The sequence below is a fragment of the Peromyscus maniculatus genome, chromosome 11 (genome assembly GCF_049852395.1).
Source record: "Peromyscus maniculatus bairdii isolate BWxNUB_F1_BW_parent chromosome 11, HU_Pman_BW_mat_3.1, whole genome shotgun sequence".
Taxonomy (NCBI): Eukaryota; Metazoa; Chordata; class Mammalia; order Rodentia; family Cricetidae; genus Peromyscus; species Peromyscus maniculatus.
The window spans coordinates 35,749,317-35,766,678 of NC_134862.1; the positions used below are offsets into that span (position 1 = coordinate 35,749,317).

General features: G+C 43.4%; 1 protein-coding gene across 18 annotated transcripts in view; it reads right to left on the bottom strand.

Annotated features, from left to right (window-relative positions):
* Nckap5 (NCK associated protein 5) overlaps positions 1 to 17,362 on the bottom strand; it is a 934,454-nt gene that overhangs the window by 94,736 nt on the left and 822,356 nt on the right. For all 18 annotated transcript variants that reach the window (XM_076547254.1, XM_076547253.1, XM_076547264.1 and 15 more), the window contains 2 exons: positions 16,219 to 16,396; positions 7,750 to 7,831 (listed from right to left, as the gene is read on the bottom strand). In XM_076547254.1, the coding sequence (XP_076403369.1) occupies positions 7,750 to 7,831; positions 16,219 to 16,396 (260 nt within the window). The remainder of the gene's footprint in view (positions 1 to 7,749; positions 7,832 to 16,218; positions 16,397 to 17,362) is intronic.

Genomic DNA, 17,362 nt, shown 5'->3' on the forward strand with positions numbered 1-17,362 from the left:
TACAAACACACACACAGAAATTCTACTCTTATTCAAACCCCTGAAAATCAGGGCTTCTTAATAAATCCTATAATTCCTGACTTGTTGGAAGAATACAGCGTTGGAGTTAACACAAAATGTGATGGGCAAAATTCAGACGGTAAGATCCACCATGGACAACTACGGTTAAGCATCTTCTATCAGGGTTTGGATACGATACAGCAGGTAGCTCTCCTGCTTCTTGTTCTCAATTTAAGCAAAGTCGCACGAAGAGCCTGTGGGACCTTCCTTTTCTCTTACAGCCAAAGACACAAGCACAGGCCTAATAGACTGGCACCAAGGCAAGCCTTCCCCTCTGCTGTGTGAGTGATCCTGTGCCCATTTGCCCTCATTTGAACCTGCTGTAGCCTTACCTCCACAGGAACAATCCTCCATCGTATGCCTCCTCTGGCCCTTCTGCCCACACTGAACTGCACACTGGCAGTGGAGGACGATGAAGGAGCAAAGAGCAGTCCTGTCCCAGAGAGGTAAAACGGACCCTGTCCCAGCCGGTTCAAGTTCACTGTATGTGGCTCAACATAACTGTGTCTCCCATTTAAGTTTTATGGCAGACGTAAGTTTATTAAAAAAATAACAATAACAACAACAACAAAAACCAAAAACCTCCTCTTTTTCTGTTCCTTATATAAGGTGGGCCGTATAGGTTTCCTTCTTCCTCACCCCATCATTTGCCTAAACAAGTACTTTGATTGCCTCAGACCTACAGTTTCCAAGAACCGCTCTTAACTAGGGATAAACGTTTACTTGAGTGCTCGTTGTAATGCAAATATCTGATATGAAAGAGTCCTGATTAATTTGTTTCTATAGTGATGTGACTTATCTTTCCATATTAGCTGACGTCTAGGAGAAGGCAGGAGTAAGAGGGTGAGACACCCCCCACCCCCCCGCCCCGGGAAAATGGAAACGCACAGGTTTGTGGAGGTAAGGCACTCCACGGGACTTCAGATCACTGCCCATTCTGTAAGTCAGCCCAGACTGGGGAAGGAGGGAAGAGGAGGTAACACACTGGGCTAGAAGAATCCCTTTGGGGCAATATCAGTTCTTGGGACAGCAAGGAGAACTCTCCGAACAGGATATTTATACCATCCCTCTAAGGCTCAGGGAACATGATGGAAGAGGGAACAGAAAGAACATAAGAACCAGAAAATGGGGAGAAAGTCTGTGAAATGCTGTCTTCTGGGCGTGACACAGCCGTTACTAACCCAATCTCACAGCAGCTGCGGCCGCCCGCACTGGGCCTGCACAAGGCAGTTATGGTTCAGGGAGGGGCTTATGGAGCTCTTCTCCTCCCAGCTGAACTACTGGACACTGATGGATACCGGGGGAAGGACAATCATTGTCTTCAATTGGATACCCAATAGACAGCTCATCAGCCATAATGGCTAGTTCCTCGCCTACGATCACACAGAAAGCCTGGTCTGAATCAGCTGGTCAGAAAACTGAATAAAAAGCCATGAAGGGAGGAGAGGGTTGGCAGGGGTGTGAAGGAGAGAAGAGAAAGTACAGAGGGTGAGAGTAACCAGAAGGTCTTATATACATGTGTGAAACTGTCAAATAGCAAATTCAATAAAACAGGAGTGCAAGCTTCAAGGCATTGTGGTACACCTGTCCACGGAAAGCTGGATGGTTAGAGTGGGATCATGTCCTCTGTCTTGCCATGCTCTGGTATTGGCAAGCCTCTACAGAAGAGACTAGAAATATACCTAGGCAGTAGGAAAGATCAGATGGGGCTCATTCAACCTTCAGCCACTGAGGTGTTTACTAACAGGGTTATTAGACAGCTGTTCTTTCTACGTCTTATGTTTTGATGGGTTCCGCTAGATTCTGTATAACTTCTTCCTCAACATCCTCACAGACCTCTCTCTATAAGAATTTCTGAATCCCGTTTCTACTGGGGAATTTTCTAACATTTTTATTACTTTTAGTTAGTTATTACTTTTATTTTCTTTTCCATTCTCCTTCCTTCCTTCCTTCCTTCCTTCCTTCCTTCCTTCCTTCCTTCCTTCCTTCCTTCCTTCCTTCCTTCCTTCCTTCCTTCCCTCCCTCCCTCCCATTCTCTCTTCCTTCTCTCTCTCTCTCTCTCTCTCTCTCTCTCTCTCTCTCTCTCTCTCTCTCTCTCTCTCTCCCTTCCTTTCTCTCTCTCTCTCTCTCTCTCTCTCTCTCTCTCTCTCTCTCTCTCTCTCTCTCTCCCCTTCCTCCCCCCCCTGCATGCATATGTATATGTACAGGCATGCCACAGCACATATGTGGAAGTCAAAGGGCAGCCTGTGGGACTCTGCCTTCTCCTTCCATTGTGGGACCCAGATACTGAACCTGGGCCACCAGGTCTGGTGACAAGTGCCACCCACTGAGCTGCCTTGCAACCATGGGAATTATTTTTGAAGTTCATCATTGGCTGATATTTTCTCTTTTTGTGTGTGCTTGTGTACCTGTGTGTGTTCATGTCGGTTCATGTGTGCTCATGTGTGGGTGCACGTGCTCATGTGTGGACATATGAATGAAAGTCAGAGTTCAACTTTTACTCTTGTTTCCCAGGTGGCACCCCCCCTTGAATTTTGAGACAGGGCCTCTCCCTGGACTGGAAGTCACCAAGGAGGCCTAGCTGGCTGGTAGTGAGCCTGGAGATCTACAAGTCTCTCCACTGTCCCACTGCTGAGATTAGGAGCATGGACCACCACACCCAGCTTTTTTTACATGGGTTCCGGAGATCAAACCCAGGTCCTCAGGCTTGCAAAGCAACTTTATCAATGGAACTATCTATCCCCACTGGCTGATAATTTCAATATGAGACAACAGGATTTCAATTCTTTGAAAGCGCTTAACGCTAGGAGACAATTAAAATAATGGATAGGATAAGTCTATCGTAGTTAAAAGGCAGGAGAGACAATCATCTGTGCTGGTGCCTCTAGGAAATTAGGCTTGCCATTTTCTTGCTGCTCATTAACCCAGAAATCTAACATTTATAAGGATTATGTTTTTTAAAAAAATCCAGTGCCATCATTTCACTTGGTTCACAAATTTTTAACATAAACTGTCACTTTTACTTATGCACATGTATATAAGTCTATGTGAGCGTATGCTCATGGAAGTGCAGTTCCCAAGAAAGCAAGAAAGAGTCAGATCCCCAGCAGCTAGAGTTACAGGTGGCTCTGAATTGCCCAGTGTGGGTCCTCTGTGAGAGCAGTATGTGCTCTTAACCACTGGGCTGTTGCTCCAGCCCTTTAATTTGTAAATCTTGCATTTCAATCTGGATCCAGTTTAATTAACAGTATTTTGTTTTGTAATTAACCCATGGCACGCTGATTAAAACAACACAATCACCCCAAGCCACAGACACATAAACTTCAGACCATAACTTCCTCGGTTGTTCTCTGTTGGAAAGGTATTAGTTGATATTTTTTTTGAAGAGACATATATTTAGATTTGTTCAGGTACTGTTACTGAAAATATTATATTATGGCTATAAAATATTGCAAAATATATGATAATACTGTGCTTAGGAGCATCAGGGTGGAAAATAAATATTCTCAGTCACTATGATGGGATAAAGATTAAGTAGTAAATATTAGTGACTCTCATCTAGTCCCAGATGGGGAGAACCTTTAAAATGTTCCTGCTGATAGTTAGCTCAGAATTGGCATCAATCTTTTTCTCTCCGCCACTTCATACAACAGAAGCTGGAGAGGGATGCGTGCACTTTCCCAGCACCCTTTGCAGCTAAGGTTAGCTGTATGATCCATTTTCCAGTGACATTGTATTAGATAGAGCCCACTGAGAACCTGGAAGGCTTTACCCTTCCCCATACTTTCTGTCTCAATGGACATGCCTAGAGTGTCAGGACTCAGTTTGCAACCCAAGGCAACGGGTTTGAAAACAGGAAACCTACATGGTATTGTTGACAGCATAGGGAGATAAAATTCAAGAGGGCTTTTGGTGATACCATTGAAGTGCCACATGCCTCTCTTCCTGTTTCAGACTCTGAATTCTCTAAGGGATGACTCTATTATTTGAGGGATTAGATCAGGATTTGCTGCTGCCGCTGCTGTCTCCTTGTGGCCACAGCATTTTATTTACAGAGCTGCTATGACTGTGAAGCAGGATCTACCGTGACCCTATGACACAGAGAACTCATCAGAAGCATCGTCAGGTGACTCACATCAGCGTTCTGAAGCATCGTCATCCAGCAGAGTGCAGAGAAAGGGCATATTTGTCCAGAAGCTGAAGTCACGGAGCACTGGAAGGTTGACCAGTGAGACTGAGGGATTGAATTTTATGTTGTTCTAATTATAGTTGAAGATGCCCCATACAAAATGGTGGCAATCGAAAAGGAACTGGAAGTCTACTAACAACACTTAGACACTACTGTAGTTCTCCAGCAAACATCAGCCTCTGACATTCTATGGCGGTGTATAAACATGTGCGTCTGTGTTGTTACTGCTCCCTCTTTCTCCTGTTTTTTACTTTTTAAGGTTGTTATTGTCATTGTTTTGTTTTGAGACTCCGTCTTCTATAACCCAGGCTCGCCTCGAACTCCCTATGCAGCAAAGGATAACCTTGAGTGCAGCACCATGCTTGGCTTATGTGATGGTAGAGATGGATTACAATGCTTTGTGTCTAGCAGGCAAGCGCTCTTCCCAACTGAACTCCACTCCCAGTCCTCCTTAACTTGATTTACATTTCGAAATGATGGGGATTGCATCTAGAGCTTGGAGCACATTTGCCACGTGCTCTGTCACAGAACTCTATCTTTGGTCTGCTATGGATATTTGTTTTTACAGGCACAAGAACTTCATTATGGGAAAAAAGGAGATTCAGCAATGCTTTATAGACTATCATGTTTGAAGGCTGTTAAACCATATTTAACTTGCATATTAGCTAACTATGCTGAACTGGTACCAATTAAATCCATTCACACTGACAACCATAATAAAAGGATGTCTTGGAATAATAATCTGATTCAGACTACACTCATTCAGCTGTTTGTGAAGACTTTTGTATTCCTAATTACCAATGAAAAGAATAATAATTGTGTGCGGGTCTCATTAAGCTGAATGGGTACAACAACACTCTGAGACACACTGTAAATTATAGTTCGCCAAAGATGGCTGGGGATGCTGGAAAAATAGGGCATTCAGAGCCAGCAGTGTTTGGAGTCGGCTGCTAAGAGCATTCCAGGGAAAGCAATGGACACAAAGACTCTTGGATACTGGCCACCTAAGTCATGCCTTAGGACTTACTATTCAGTTGTGATGGCTAGTGTTAATTTTCAACTTGACAGAATCTAGAGTCACCTGGGAGCCCAAGCCTCTGAGCATGCTCACAGAGGATTATTTGGTTATGATGATGGAGGAAGACCCTTAGTTGTGGATGGGGCTATCCTTTAGGTAGGAGATCTGGAGCTGCAAGAACTGCATAAAGGAGCTGAGGTGCTGAACGCTAGCATGCACACACTCACTGTTCTTCTACATTTGGTGGTGAATGCAATGGGGCCTGCCGAATCAAGCTCCTGCTGCTGTGTCTTCACCAGCATGATGGATGGTATCCTCAAATCATGAGCCAGAATACACCTTTTGTGCCATAAGTGGCTTCTGTCAGGGTGTTTTATCTCAGTAATAAGAGAAACTGAGATGTTGGTACTGTCTGCTACACCTACATGTGATCGGGAACTATCCATCCCATCATCCCATGCTGAGGTGACTAGCCAGCACACCCATGTTCACAGCTACTCGTATCTCCTGAAGAACACTGAATGCCGCAAATGTCCAAGGTGGTCTGGGGATTTGAAAACCAGTTTCTTCTTCAGTCTCCTCACAAAGACAAAAGTCACAGAAATGTCTTCCATCACGGTCTCCTCCCAGATGCTGAAATAAGGTGCATGAATCCCACTTCACTGGGAACATGTGTTTTTCATGTCTGGCGTCATGTACAACTTTAAGACACACAACTGGGCAGGTTTTGGGTTGTAGAGCTTGCAGGGAGCTTGGAGCAGGAAGCCAACTGTTGTGTCCTTGTGGATTCATCTTACTGCTGACAGTACAATCAGGTTTTCTGAATAATTATAATTTGTTCTTTATTAAAAAAGAGCCACCTAACAAGTTGAAGTTAATTCAGGTCTAACTATATTTAGGGCTGTCAACAGAAATGTTGAGAAAACTGCGTTGAAGGTTTTGACAAGTGAATTTACTTATTTTATTTGGTTCTTGTAATGGTTAGTGTTAATTTTCAACTTGACACAATCTAAAATTACCTGGGAAGATTGTTTATGGTTACTCCTGTGGGGGAGTATATTGATTACTTTCACTCATGTGGAAAGACCCACCTTAATTGTGGGCTGGACCATTCCACGGGCAGAAGATCCTAGACTGGACAAATGGAGATGGGAAACATGCATGTATTCATCACTCTCATTTTGGATGTAATCTGACCAGCTACTTCCAGGTCCTGCTGCTCTGATTCCCGCACAATGATGGACCGCGCCTCTGAATTGGGAGCTCATAAGCAACCTCCTAAGTCGCTTTTGTTAGAATATTTTATCATGGCATCAGGCAAGAAACTAAGATAGTTCTATATGGGAAACATCCAAATTTTTAAACATGTTCCTTTTCAGAAAGCAACCACCCTATATTCTTCATCACTAGACACCTGTAGTCATTGCTTCTTGAGATCATTCTAGAAAGGACTATTCTGAATGATTCTCTCCTTAGAAAAAAACTCATTCATTCCCAGTGTCACTTCCCTTTGTACAACAGAAGCACAGACTCCTCATCTGTCTGCACTGTACTGCTTTACAAACACCCATGCTTTCCTCACAGATGTGGAACCGAGACCTCAAGCTTCATGTTTTTGCTTTGCTTTCCTTTTGTGGTAATGGGAATCAAACCCCAGACCTTGTGAATGCCAAGCAAGGACTCCATCAATTGAGCTAGCCCCAGGCCCAGGTCCAATCTACTTGTTTTATGATAGCATGTGTGATGGTTAATATTGTCAACTTGATGGGATCTCAGGTCACCAAAGACACAAGCTTCTGGGCATGCCCAGGAGGGATCATCAAGATCAGGCTAACCTCTGTATGAGAGATTATCAACATTAGGTTAGTTGAGGTGAGAAGACCTGACTTAAAAGGGGCAGCACCATCCTGTGGTGGGGTTCTAGACTGAATAGCGAAAGTGAGCTGAGCACCAGCATCCATCTCTCTGCTTCCTGAGTGTGGATGTGTTATGAGCAGCTGTCTCATGCTCCTGCATCCGTGTTTTCCCCGCCATGATGGACTGTACCCTTGAACTGTGACCCCAAACAAACCCCCCTCCCTGAAGCTGCTTTGTTAGGTATTTTGTCCCAGCAATGGGAAAAGTAACTAATAGGACATCTAACCTTTCTGAGAAAAATGTACCACTTCTTAACTTCTAGAGCAGTGGTTCTCAGCCTTCTTAACGCTGTGACCCTTTAACACAGTCCCTCATGTTGGGGTGACTCCAAACCATAAAATTATCTTTGTGGGTACTTCATAATCGGAACTTTGCTACTGTTAAGAATCATAATGTAAACATCTGTGTTTTCTGATAGTCTTAGGTGACCCCTGTGAAAGGGTCGTTCAACCCCCAAAGGTTGAAATCCACTGCGATAGAGGGAGGCTTGAGATAAGGCCTTTCTAGCAATGCACCAGGAGAATGCATCAAAGTGAGAGCCAATCACAGGACACTCAGTGCTTACCTATCACGTGGCTCTGAAGCGCAGAGTCAGCAACTCTATCTTCTTCATCCTCTCGTTCATCTTCTTCGTTGACCTCTGCCCCCTGCAGCAAGAAGAGAGGAGAAGTTCTTATGCATTACTCTACGAAGATCTTTCGCAGGCCTCACAGCCATGGCATGCTCTGTAATAAGCGCATCAATGTAACTGGATGTACACACCTGTGTGGGAATAGGAACGTGGATGTACACTTTATTCTGCTTTGCCTTCATTGTCCGGCTTCATCCCAGGTTTTAATTAAGAGAGCCCACTTCCAGAATTACAAACCCAGCTTTGAATGACAGGACCAACAGGGTGCCTGGTTCTAGGCATGATTTCAAGATTAACTGCTTTGGGTTTAAAACTTTATAATGGAGTCATTCACACCAAGGTATTAGGAAACATTAAGGGCTAAGGAGCCATAACTCCTCCAGAGTCACAGCCTGTTGCCATAAGTTATTTTAATAAGAACAAGGGACTATACATGAATCATATTTAGGTCTCATGACCCTTTCCTAGAATATAACTCTCTAAGAAAGTGTCTTTTTTTTTTTTCCATTCTTTCCATAGTGGAATAAATGAGGAGACAATGATGTGTACCCAGTGAATTACATCACCAAGGAACATTTCTAAGTCTCATATTAAAAACATTTCCTCCTATCTGGGGATTGTGCTCAGTTGGTAGAGGGTTTGTTTGGCAAGCCCTGGATTCAACCCTAGCTCCACACAAACCAGGCATAATGGAACACTTCAAAAATCCTGGCCCTCACAGGCGAAGGCAGTACAATAAAAGGTCAAGGTCATCCTCAGCTACATAAGTAATTTGAGCCCACCCAGCCTGAGTTACAGGTGACCCTGTCTCAAAGAACAAACAAACAAATTTCCCCCTTTAAGCTGGACTAATCTAGCTCTGGATGGCAAAGCCTCAAAAGGAATGTCAGAGAGAATGCCATGGAGTTTTGGTACTTTACAGATGGGGTCCTGAGGGCTGGAAAACTTCCTTAAACTTGGTACATGCGTGTTAAATGGTAATACTGGGAAGAACACTTAAACCTTGGCTTTCTAATCTAACAGAAGGGCACTACAGACATCAACAACACCCATTATAAAAGGGCTGGGGAGCTGGATCACTTAGCAAGATGCTTGTCACACAGGCAAGTTGCCTTGAGTTTGACCCCTAAGCACCCATGAAAAAAAGCCATGTGTGGTGGTATGGGCTTTCCATTCTTGTAATTCCAGCTCTGAGGAGGAGGAAACGGGCAGATCCCTGTGGGAGCAGTGGGCAGCCACCCTAGGCCAGTGAGAGAGCCTGTCTCCAACAATCCAATGTTCATGCTGACTAAGGAGAGACAACTAAGGTTGAACTCTCTAGCCATTCCAGCACGCTCACACACAGATGCATGTGGTCTTCTTCCCCCAAACATACAAATAAACAAAAACAGCCAACACCTACACCGTGCGTGGCAGGAGCTCTGCAAAGACTTTACACACAGGCCTGGAATGCTTGGCCTAATGCTAGGGAATGGTGCTGCCCCCAACTCAGAAAGATGCACCCCGAGGCAGTAGAGATGATACATCATCATCCAAATGGAGGAGCTGAGATCTGGGCACAGAAACCCTAACTACAGGCTGGTGTTCATTTACAGGAATGCCATGGTCTCAGATTTCTAGTCCATTACATCTGTGTGGACATGGTCTCAATATCGAGAGACCTGAGGTCAACCTCCACCACAGCTCCTATAAAACATATTTGAGCTGCTCACTGGGGCAGCCGGCAGCCATAGCATGAACTGTGGGGAGATCTGCTCAGGGGCTAGGGTGACTGTGATACCACCATTATTTTACACTAAATGACGTAGAAAGTCATCTGCCTGCATACTGACCTGGGGTTTAGATTTAGCTTCCTATTTTTGACCTCCTAGTTTTTCACACTTAGTGGGATAAAAACAATTATACTTTATACTTTATGACTGTGCTACATGTTGCTCTGGTCTCACCCAAGGCCCTGGCCCTGTGGACAGGCCCCGAGTTCCTTCCATTTTCTAGGCTTATTGATCTATAAAGGGCCAATGACCCAAGGGGTGGGGGTAGGGCTGGTGGGTTTGAAAGGCGTCCTTGTTGAAACCCCAGCTAAGGAGAAGGCAGTATGAGAGGAGAGCTCATGCTCAGCTCTACTTATCTACACAAATAGATTTTAGTGCACACCGAGGATGTATTATTTAAAACTATTTGCCTACACAAGTCAGGAGCATACTTTATTTTGGCATCAGATTCTCTTCCTAATTATATTTTCATAGGCTCTGGTTTAAATTAATCTTTATCCCTCATCGTGCAGCAGGTGGGATGTGGGAACATTCCTGGGAGGTGAGAAAACTCTAGGTCACGATGGGAAATTTGCCAAAGATAGTGCAAGGTGGCTTTGACCAACAACTGTGGTTTAAATATAGGCTTCTCCTCCTCCTCCTCCTCCTCCTCCTCCTCCTCCTCCTCCTCCTCCTCCTCGGTGTATGTGTGTGTGTGTGTGTGTGTGTGTGTGTGTGTGTGTGTGTATGTGTGTGCGTGCATATGTACGTGTATGTGTGTGCATGCATGCACACTCACGTGTGGAAGCACAAGTGTGGTAAGTATGTGGAGGCCAGAGGTCAACCTCAAGAGTCCAGGTGCCCTTCCTTGGGTACTGGCCAACTTTTTTTTTTTTTAAGACAGGATCTCTCACATGCCTGGAGCTCACTGATTTTGCTAGGCTGGCTGGCCAGCTATCTCTACCTTCTCAATGTTGGGATTACAAGTACATGCTACCATGCCCGGCATTTTATGTGGGTTCTGGGAATTGAACTCAGGTCTTTGAGTAAGTTAATGACTGAGCTAACTTTCAGGTCCCAAGTGCTGGCATCTTTGTCTTCTAAAGATGTATCTTTATTTAATCCATGCCCATTGTGGGGTTCTGCTTTAGATATCAGCTTGCAGGATGCAGCCAGTAAATGTCACTGTCTCCATCATGACTAATTCCAACTTCCAGAAGGGCAGGAGGAAATGAGCTTGCAAAAGTTACAAGAGGCAAAAGCAATACCACAACCCACTATTGACTGATAGACACATGCGATTTCACAATTAAACTACATATTTGGGGAACTCCTCATTTGGAATTCTGTATATCTTTCTTCTATGAATGACTCTAACTCTAGGGCCTTCTGAAGTAAACAACATTTTTATATCAAAACCTACTTGAGGGCTAAGAAGAACAATTCAGTAAGTAAAATTGTAGTGGGTAGCCATTCCAGCTTTGATCTGGAAGTTTCAACCTCCATTGAGGCTTTGGTAACTGTCACGCCTACAAGGCGGGGCCAAGAGAGAGCCCTGAAGACCTGAGATCTGGATGCGCTGCCCTCTCTTGGTTTCCGGACCCTGGATGCTAGAGGTAGACCGAACAGAGTTCTCCAGAGAACACCGCCGGAATGGGCTGCGTCTTTCCCAGACCCTATAGCCTATCCCTTCATTTGTGAGTTACCCCACAAAATAAACCTCCCTTTTAACTATGTGGAGTGGCCTTAATAATTTCACCAATATAAAATCACTTTCCAAAAAAGTGTGAGGGCCCGAGTTCAAAACTCCAGAATCCACATAAAAACCAGACATGTATGTGTGAGTGACTGTAATTCTAATACTAATGTGGAGAGATGGGTCGGAAAGGAAGGAGAATCCTCAGAAACTCTTGGGTTGTGAAAAAAAAAAAGAAAACATCCTGCCTGAAAGTCAGTTCTGGAAATCGAGGACTGACTCCTAGGTTTGTGCTATGACCTCCACAATGCATCATGGGACAGATGGGGATACACACTGGGGCGGGGGGAGGGAAAAGGAGAGGGAGAGAGAGAAAAAGATCCCCTCCAAAGACCATGATTTTGGAAAACGAGTGAGCAGATATCTTTGGATAGTTCATTCCTTAGAAAACCCAGCAAGGGGAAGGCAAATGTGCAAGCTGCTTATTTGCATCAAAACAGCATTTAGAATGGAATCATTCAATTAAGGATGCTGAAATTATTACATTTTGCAGGACTTAATAAGATGATAACCATTTGTGTAATTATGGTACTATTTTCTGCTATTTCATCTCTGCGGTCCCATCTTAATGGGATGGTATTTGATGATTTTTTATTAGCAGATGTGATTTTCTTCAGAAGAGGTGACACTTGAGGAAAGAAAATCCCATCATTTAAATTAACACATGAGCATTAAAATGGCCATCTCTCTCCCATGCCCCATGGAGGTGTGTGATCCCCTCAACTTTGTTAATGATTTTTATTTTTGTCTGGAGGTGTTAAATAAGAGTCTGGTGCTGTCTTTCTTTAATACTGCTCTTCAGAAAAATGATCTCAACCTATAGGAAGGAACACTTCGAAGCTGCCAGCAAGCAGGGCACACCCAGGCTAGTCTTTCTAGGGGAGGTCTTCCCCGTCCTTCATTTAAACATATAAAACCATCTTAAGCACTAAGTAACATGGCCCTTGGTCTAAATTACATAAAAAAAAATTAGAGCTAAGTGGCCTACAAATGATGGCAGATGTGGGGACATAAGCCTTTAATTAAAGCTCTATGGAGAGAAAAGGATTTATTTTGGTGAATCATGGCTGGTACTTTTACACATTTTATCTTAACTATACTAAAAAGGAACATGCAGTTACCGGTGAGCTAAGTGGTTTGTGAAATAAAGGGATTTGCTGAATATATAAAAAAAATATGGAAATAATCTTTGTTTTATTATCACCAGTGATTGTTAATGTTAATTGTCAGCTCGACACAACCTTGAATCACCTAGAAGAGTCTCAATATGGGATTACTCACATTGGGTTGGCCTGTGGGCATGTTGTTGGGGGATTGTCTTAATAAAAATAACTGATGTAGGAAGACTCAGCCCACTATGGGCAGTGCCATTCCCTAGGCAGGGTATATGGAACTATTTGAGAGTGGAGGAACTAAGCTGAGCACAAGCAGACGATCAAGTGAGCATGCATGCATTCATTCTCTCTGCTCTTGACCATGGATGTGATATGACTAGCTGCTTTAAATTCCTGCCTTGACTTCCCTCCAAAACAGTGGACCATAATCTGGAATTGTGAGCTACAATAAACCCTTTCTCCACTAAGCTGATTTTTGTCAGGGTGTTTTTTATCACAGCAACAGGAAGGAAATAAAGATAATCACTAAACATTGAGATGGTTAAAAAGCCTTCTTGACTCCTGTGAATAAATATCATTTCACTGTTTGAAGAGTTGAGACCAGCGGTGCATTGTGTTGGGAGGTTTCAGAGCAGCCCCTTTAGGCCTGAGGCTATTGCTCAGGGATAAGCTGCTTGCCTGGTGTGTGTGAGGCTACAGATTCAATGCCATGGCTGGCAGAAAGAAGAAAACCCTTGACTTAGCATTTGTTTCCTTGACAATGAAGTAGCGTGTGGATTCACAACAATGCTGTGACACCTATTGGGTTATCTGTCATTATTGTCTCCCACTAAACAAGTACTATGAGAACATTGCAACACACTTTAAAGTAAGCAGAGGGCAAGTGTACCTTGAGCCCTGGAGAAGGAGGATTCCCTTGAACTCTGACTTTTAAAAGGTTCCAGGGAATTCATAGTAATGAGCAATGGTATCAGAATATATGTTTCATTTTGCATCTAATCTCCTACATGGGATGGTAATGCATGATAAATATGCTTTCTTTGCTACTTCTTACTCAATCTTAAAGGAGACTACAGCAAGGTTCTTCCTGAACTTAGTAATCTTATCCCAATTCACAAACATGGTTATGGGAACAGAAGAAAAAAGTAACAACATTATATTTTATATTTTTAAAAGATGAGGAGCTGAGGATATGATGCTGTGGGTAAAAGTGCTTGCTTCCCAAGCACAAGGACTGAGTTTGGATTCTCAGAAGCCACAAACACACAGACACGGTAGGATGAATCTGCAAACCTAGTGTGCCTGTGATAATAAAGGAGGCTGAGATGGGAATTCCCAGAAGCTGACAGGCCAGCTAGTCTAGACTATACAACAGAAAACAAGAGACCCTGTCACAATCAAGATGGAAATGGAGGCCCAACACACGAACACACAGTAATGACACAGCTGGTCATCTATCCAGGTTAATAATATTCCTTTATATTGAAAGCCTTCTCAGCATGACTAATTTCCTCTCTCGGCTAAGGGGAAAATTAGCATATCCCTATTGATTTTGTAGACTTGGGTGGGTTAGGTAATCTGTGTACTTCACAGAAAATATTAAGAGTGTTTCCTGCAGATACATGGGAAGGGCAGAGGTTCCTACTCTTCCCCTGCAAATGATTTCAGACTTGGAAGGAAAGCATGTTAAATTACTTTAGCATTAGGAAGTAATAAGAAAACAAAAATGAAATTGTAAAAGCTCAACACAGGCTCTTTTTTTGTTTTTTGTTTTTTGGTCCTTCTGTACAGTGAAGATAGACCCTAAGCTGTCAGAGACATATTAAATGGGGCCTAGTTAAATGGAGTGCCTGTGATAAGGGGCTCGGCTGGGCTATCAGAGCCTTCCATCAGTAGGATTGAATTTCCAGCATATTGCAAGCTTCTCCACGCTTCTTTTCTCTCTTTCCTTTCAGTGACACTACAAGGGCAGCTTCAGATATGCTTATAATTTGTGGTTTTATAATGCAAGGGACATCGATGTTTTCAAAGGAGGTATGATGTCATGTGAGCCAAGAACCAAAATGTGGGGAAAGGGGAAAAAAAAGTGCATTGAACAAAGTCAGCTTGAAAGAAAGACCTTAGAGCTCAATGGAGAAAATGTTTTTGAGAAGAAACATCTTCAGTGTGTGTGTGTCTCAGACGTGCTTGTGAAGCCCCCACCCGAGGACAGTGAAGCTTCAGAAACTTGGGAACACTGATCAAGATTGCTGTTAGAATCTGTTCTCTTACAACACCCCAACTTCCCCCCAAATGTGTATCTATGAATATTTTTAGTGGGTATGCATACATGGGTAAAGTCATAGATCAATGTTGTGTCTTTCTCAATTATTTTCCAGCTTACAGTGTGTGTGTGTGTGTGTGTGTGTGTGTGTGTGTGTGTGTGTGTTGGGGGTGTATGTACAAGTTTGTGAGGGTGTGTATACATGTACATATGGTTGCAAATGCATATAGGACAGATATTAATGTTGGATGTCTTTCTTAGTCACTATCCACTTTATTTTTTTTTTGAGACCAAGTCTCTCACTGAACCTGGAGCTCACTGAATGAGGTCGACTTGGTGACCAGTGAGCTCCAGGGAGCCTCCTGTGTCTACCTGCCCAGGGCTGGCTTTATAGCAGCCTGCCAACACGCCTGGATTTTTACATGAGAGCTATGGATCCAAACTCAGGTTGTCATACTTGCATGACAAAGACTATCTCCCCCGTCCCAGATTAAAGCATTTCATGTCGGGAATATTTTGTTGTTTTAAGTGCTATAAAACGTATCCACTGGAACATTGAAAAAAATCGTGAAATCAATCACACAACATATAATGAATTGTAAGGAAAATAAGTACAATGTTGAAGAAACTGAAAGAATATCACATGAAACTAGCGTATCCCAGGGAAATATTTTTGTTTTTTAAAAAAAACATGGCATTTTACATAGCTCAATACTCTCTGTCTCTGCAGGATTACCTGTTATGTACAACTTTCATAAAAAATAAACAGCACTTAAACCATCAAAGCAGTCCACACTCCTTAAGTCATCTGGCATGTTCGTAAGCCCCATCCTGCTCCTCTTCTGTTGCTGTTGATACCGGAATCATCAAAACAAGCTTCCAGCCCTGGGTGTTGCTCTGGGATGCCACTGCCAGCATCCCTGGCTGGCCATGGACCGAGATTATAGCATTGTCTGAAGAGAGACCTGGAGAGCACAGTACTCCCCAACAGAACCACACCAACCCGAGGCTTAGCTGCTGCTTGTAGCAGCTGTCAGAGTTTCTTTCTTCTTAAAAAGTCTCTCTTCTCGGGTTAGGCGGATGGCTCAGGGGCTAAAATGATGCCATGGAAGTATGAGGGCCTGAGTTTGGATGCCCAGTAGCCATATAAAGATGGGCATTAAGTAGTGCATGTCTGTAATCCCTGCTAGATGGAGGCGGGGCGTGGAGACAGGAGAACCATGGGACCTTGTGGGCCAGTTAGCTTGCTGTATGCAGCCATGAACAAGAGCTCCTGTCTCAAGGTGGAAGAAGAGGACTGGCACCAGATGTTGTCCTCTGATCTCCATACGTGTTAGCATATGGGTGTCCATACTCACATACGCCTCAGCACAGAAGGGAGAGGAAGAGAGGGAGAAGAGGAGGGAGTTTGGGGAGAAAGAGATTAAAAACAGTCTTTTCTCAGATGGGCACCCCCTTCCCCTTACCAGACCATCTCAGAACCAAGCATTTTTCTAGCCAGCATGGAGAAGCGCTTACCAGGGATTCTCTTGGTTTTTCCATATCGACTTTGGTTTTGATGTTTTTCTTTTGACTTCCTTGAGTGCTGACAGAGCTGCCGGTGAAACAGGAGCCCTGGGAGGTGCCCTCTAACACGCTCCTGCAGGAAACACCCTTTGATCCACTTTCTGTCTGGAGAGCCGCTTTCTTATCAACTCTGCAGGTAGAAAGTGATTCCTCTGATAAATTACATCGGCCGTTTTCAATCACACTCTTCTCCCCAGCCCTTTAATGTCTAAGGTAACCTCAGTGTGGCTCTTTGTCTTTAAACCTTTCAGTGCTAAGTGTTGCTCTCTAGCCCTGAGCAAAAATAGCTTCAAATAGTTCAGTAGTGTGTCAATTTAGATTTGCAAGGATAATAACTCATTTTATTACACTATTTATTATGTGTGCACATACAAACAGGTTTTTGTGCACTGGTATCTACACAGTATACACACACACACACACACACACACATACACATGCACACACACAACACAGAAGTTATAAGATGACTTCTTGCGTGTTATTCTTTAAGTGAGATCCACCTTGTGTTTATGACACAGAATCTTTCATTGGCCTGAAACTTCCAAGCAGGCTAGGCTGACTGGCCAGAGAAGCTTAGGGGTCTGTCTCTTTCTACATCCTGTGCAATGGGATCACAAGCACATGTCAGCCAGCTTGGCTTTTGTTTATGTGGATTCTGAAGATGGAGTTTCTCCATGCTCGCAAGGCAAGCACATTACTGACTGAGACATCTCCCCATAGCTTCTATTTTACTTTTATAATTGCTTCTGGGGAGGGACAGAATATAAAACGCCAAAGGGTGATTGCTAAATACATTTCTGGCTTAAGATCGGCAGGAAAAGTAATTACTTCTGGAAAGTTCTAAGTATACATTTGCTCAGTGCGATCAATGAAACCGGCATGCTTTCAAACGTGTGTGTAATTTTCTTCCATTTCATGCAATGTGGATACATTCATGGTGCCTGGTGTGGGTTGAATTGCTATCAACCTGGATGTAACTCGCCATTCTTTAATTTCAAAGACCATTGGCTTGGTTAAGCAAGGAACATGAACTAAATTATCATTTTATTACTAACTTGTATTTCACTCTTTAAATTATAGCTAATGTATGAGA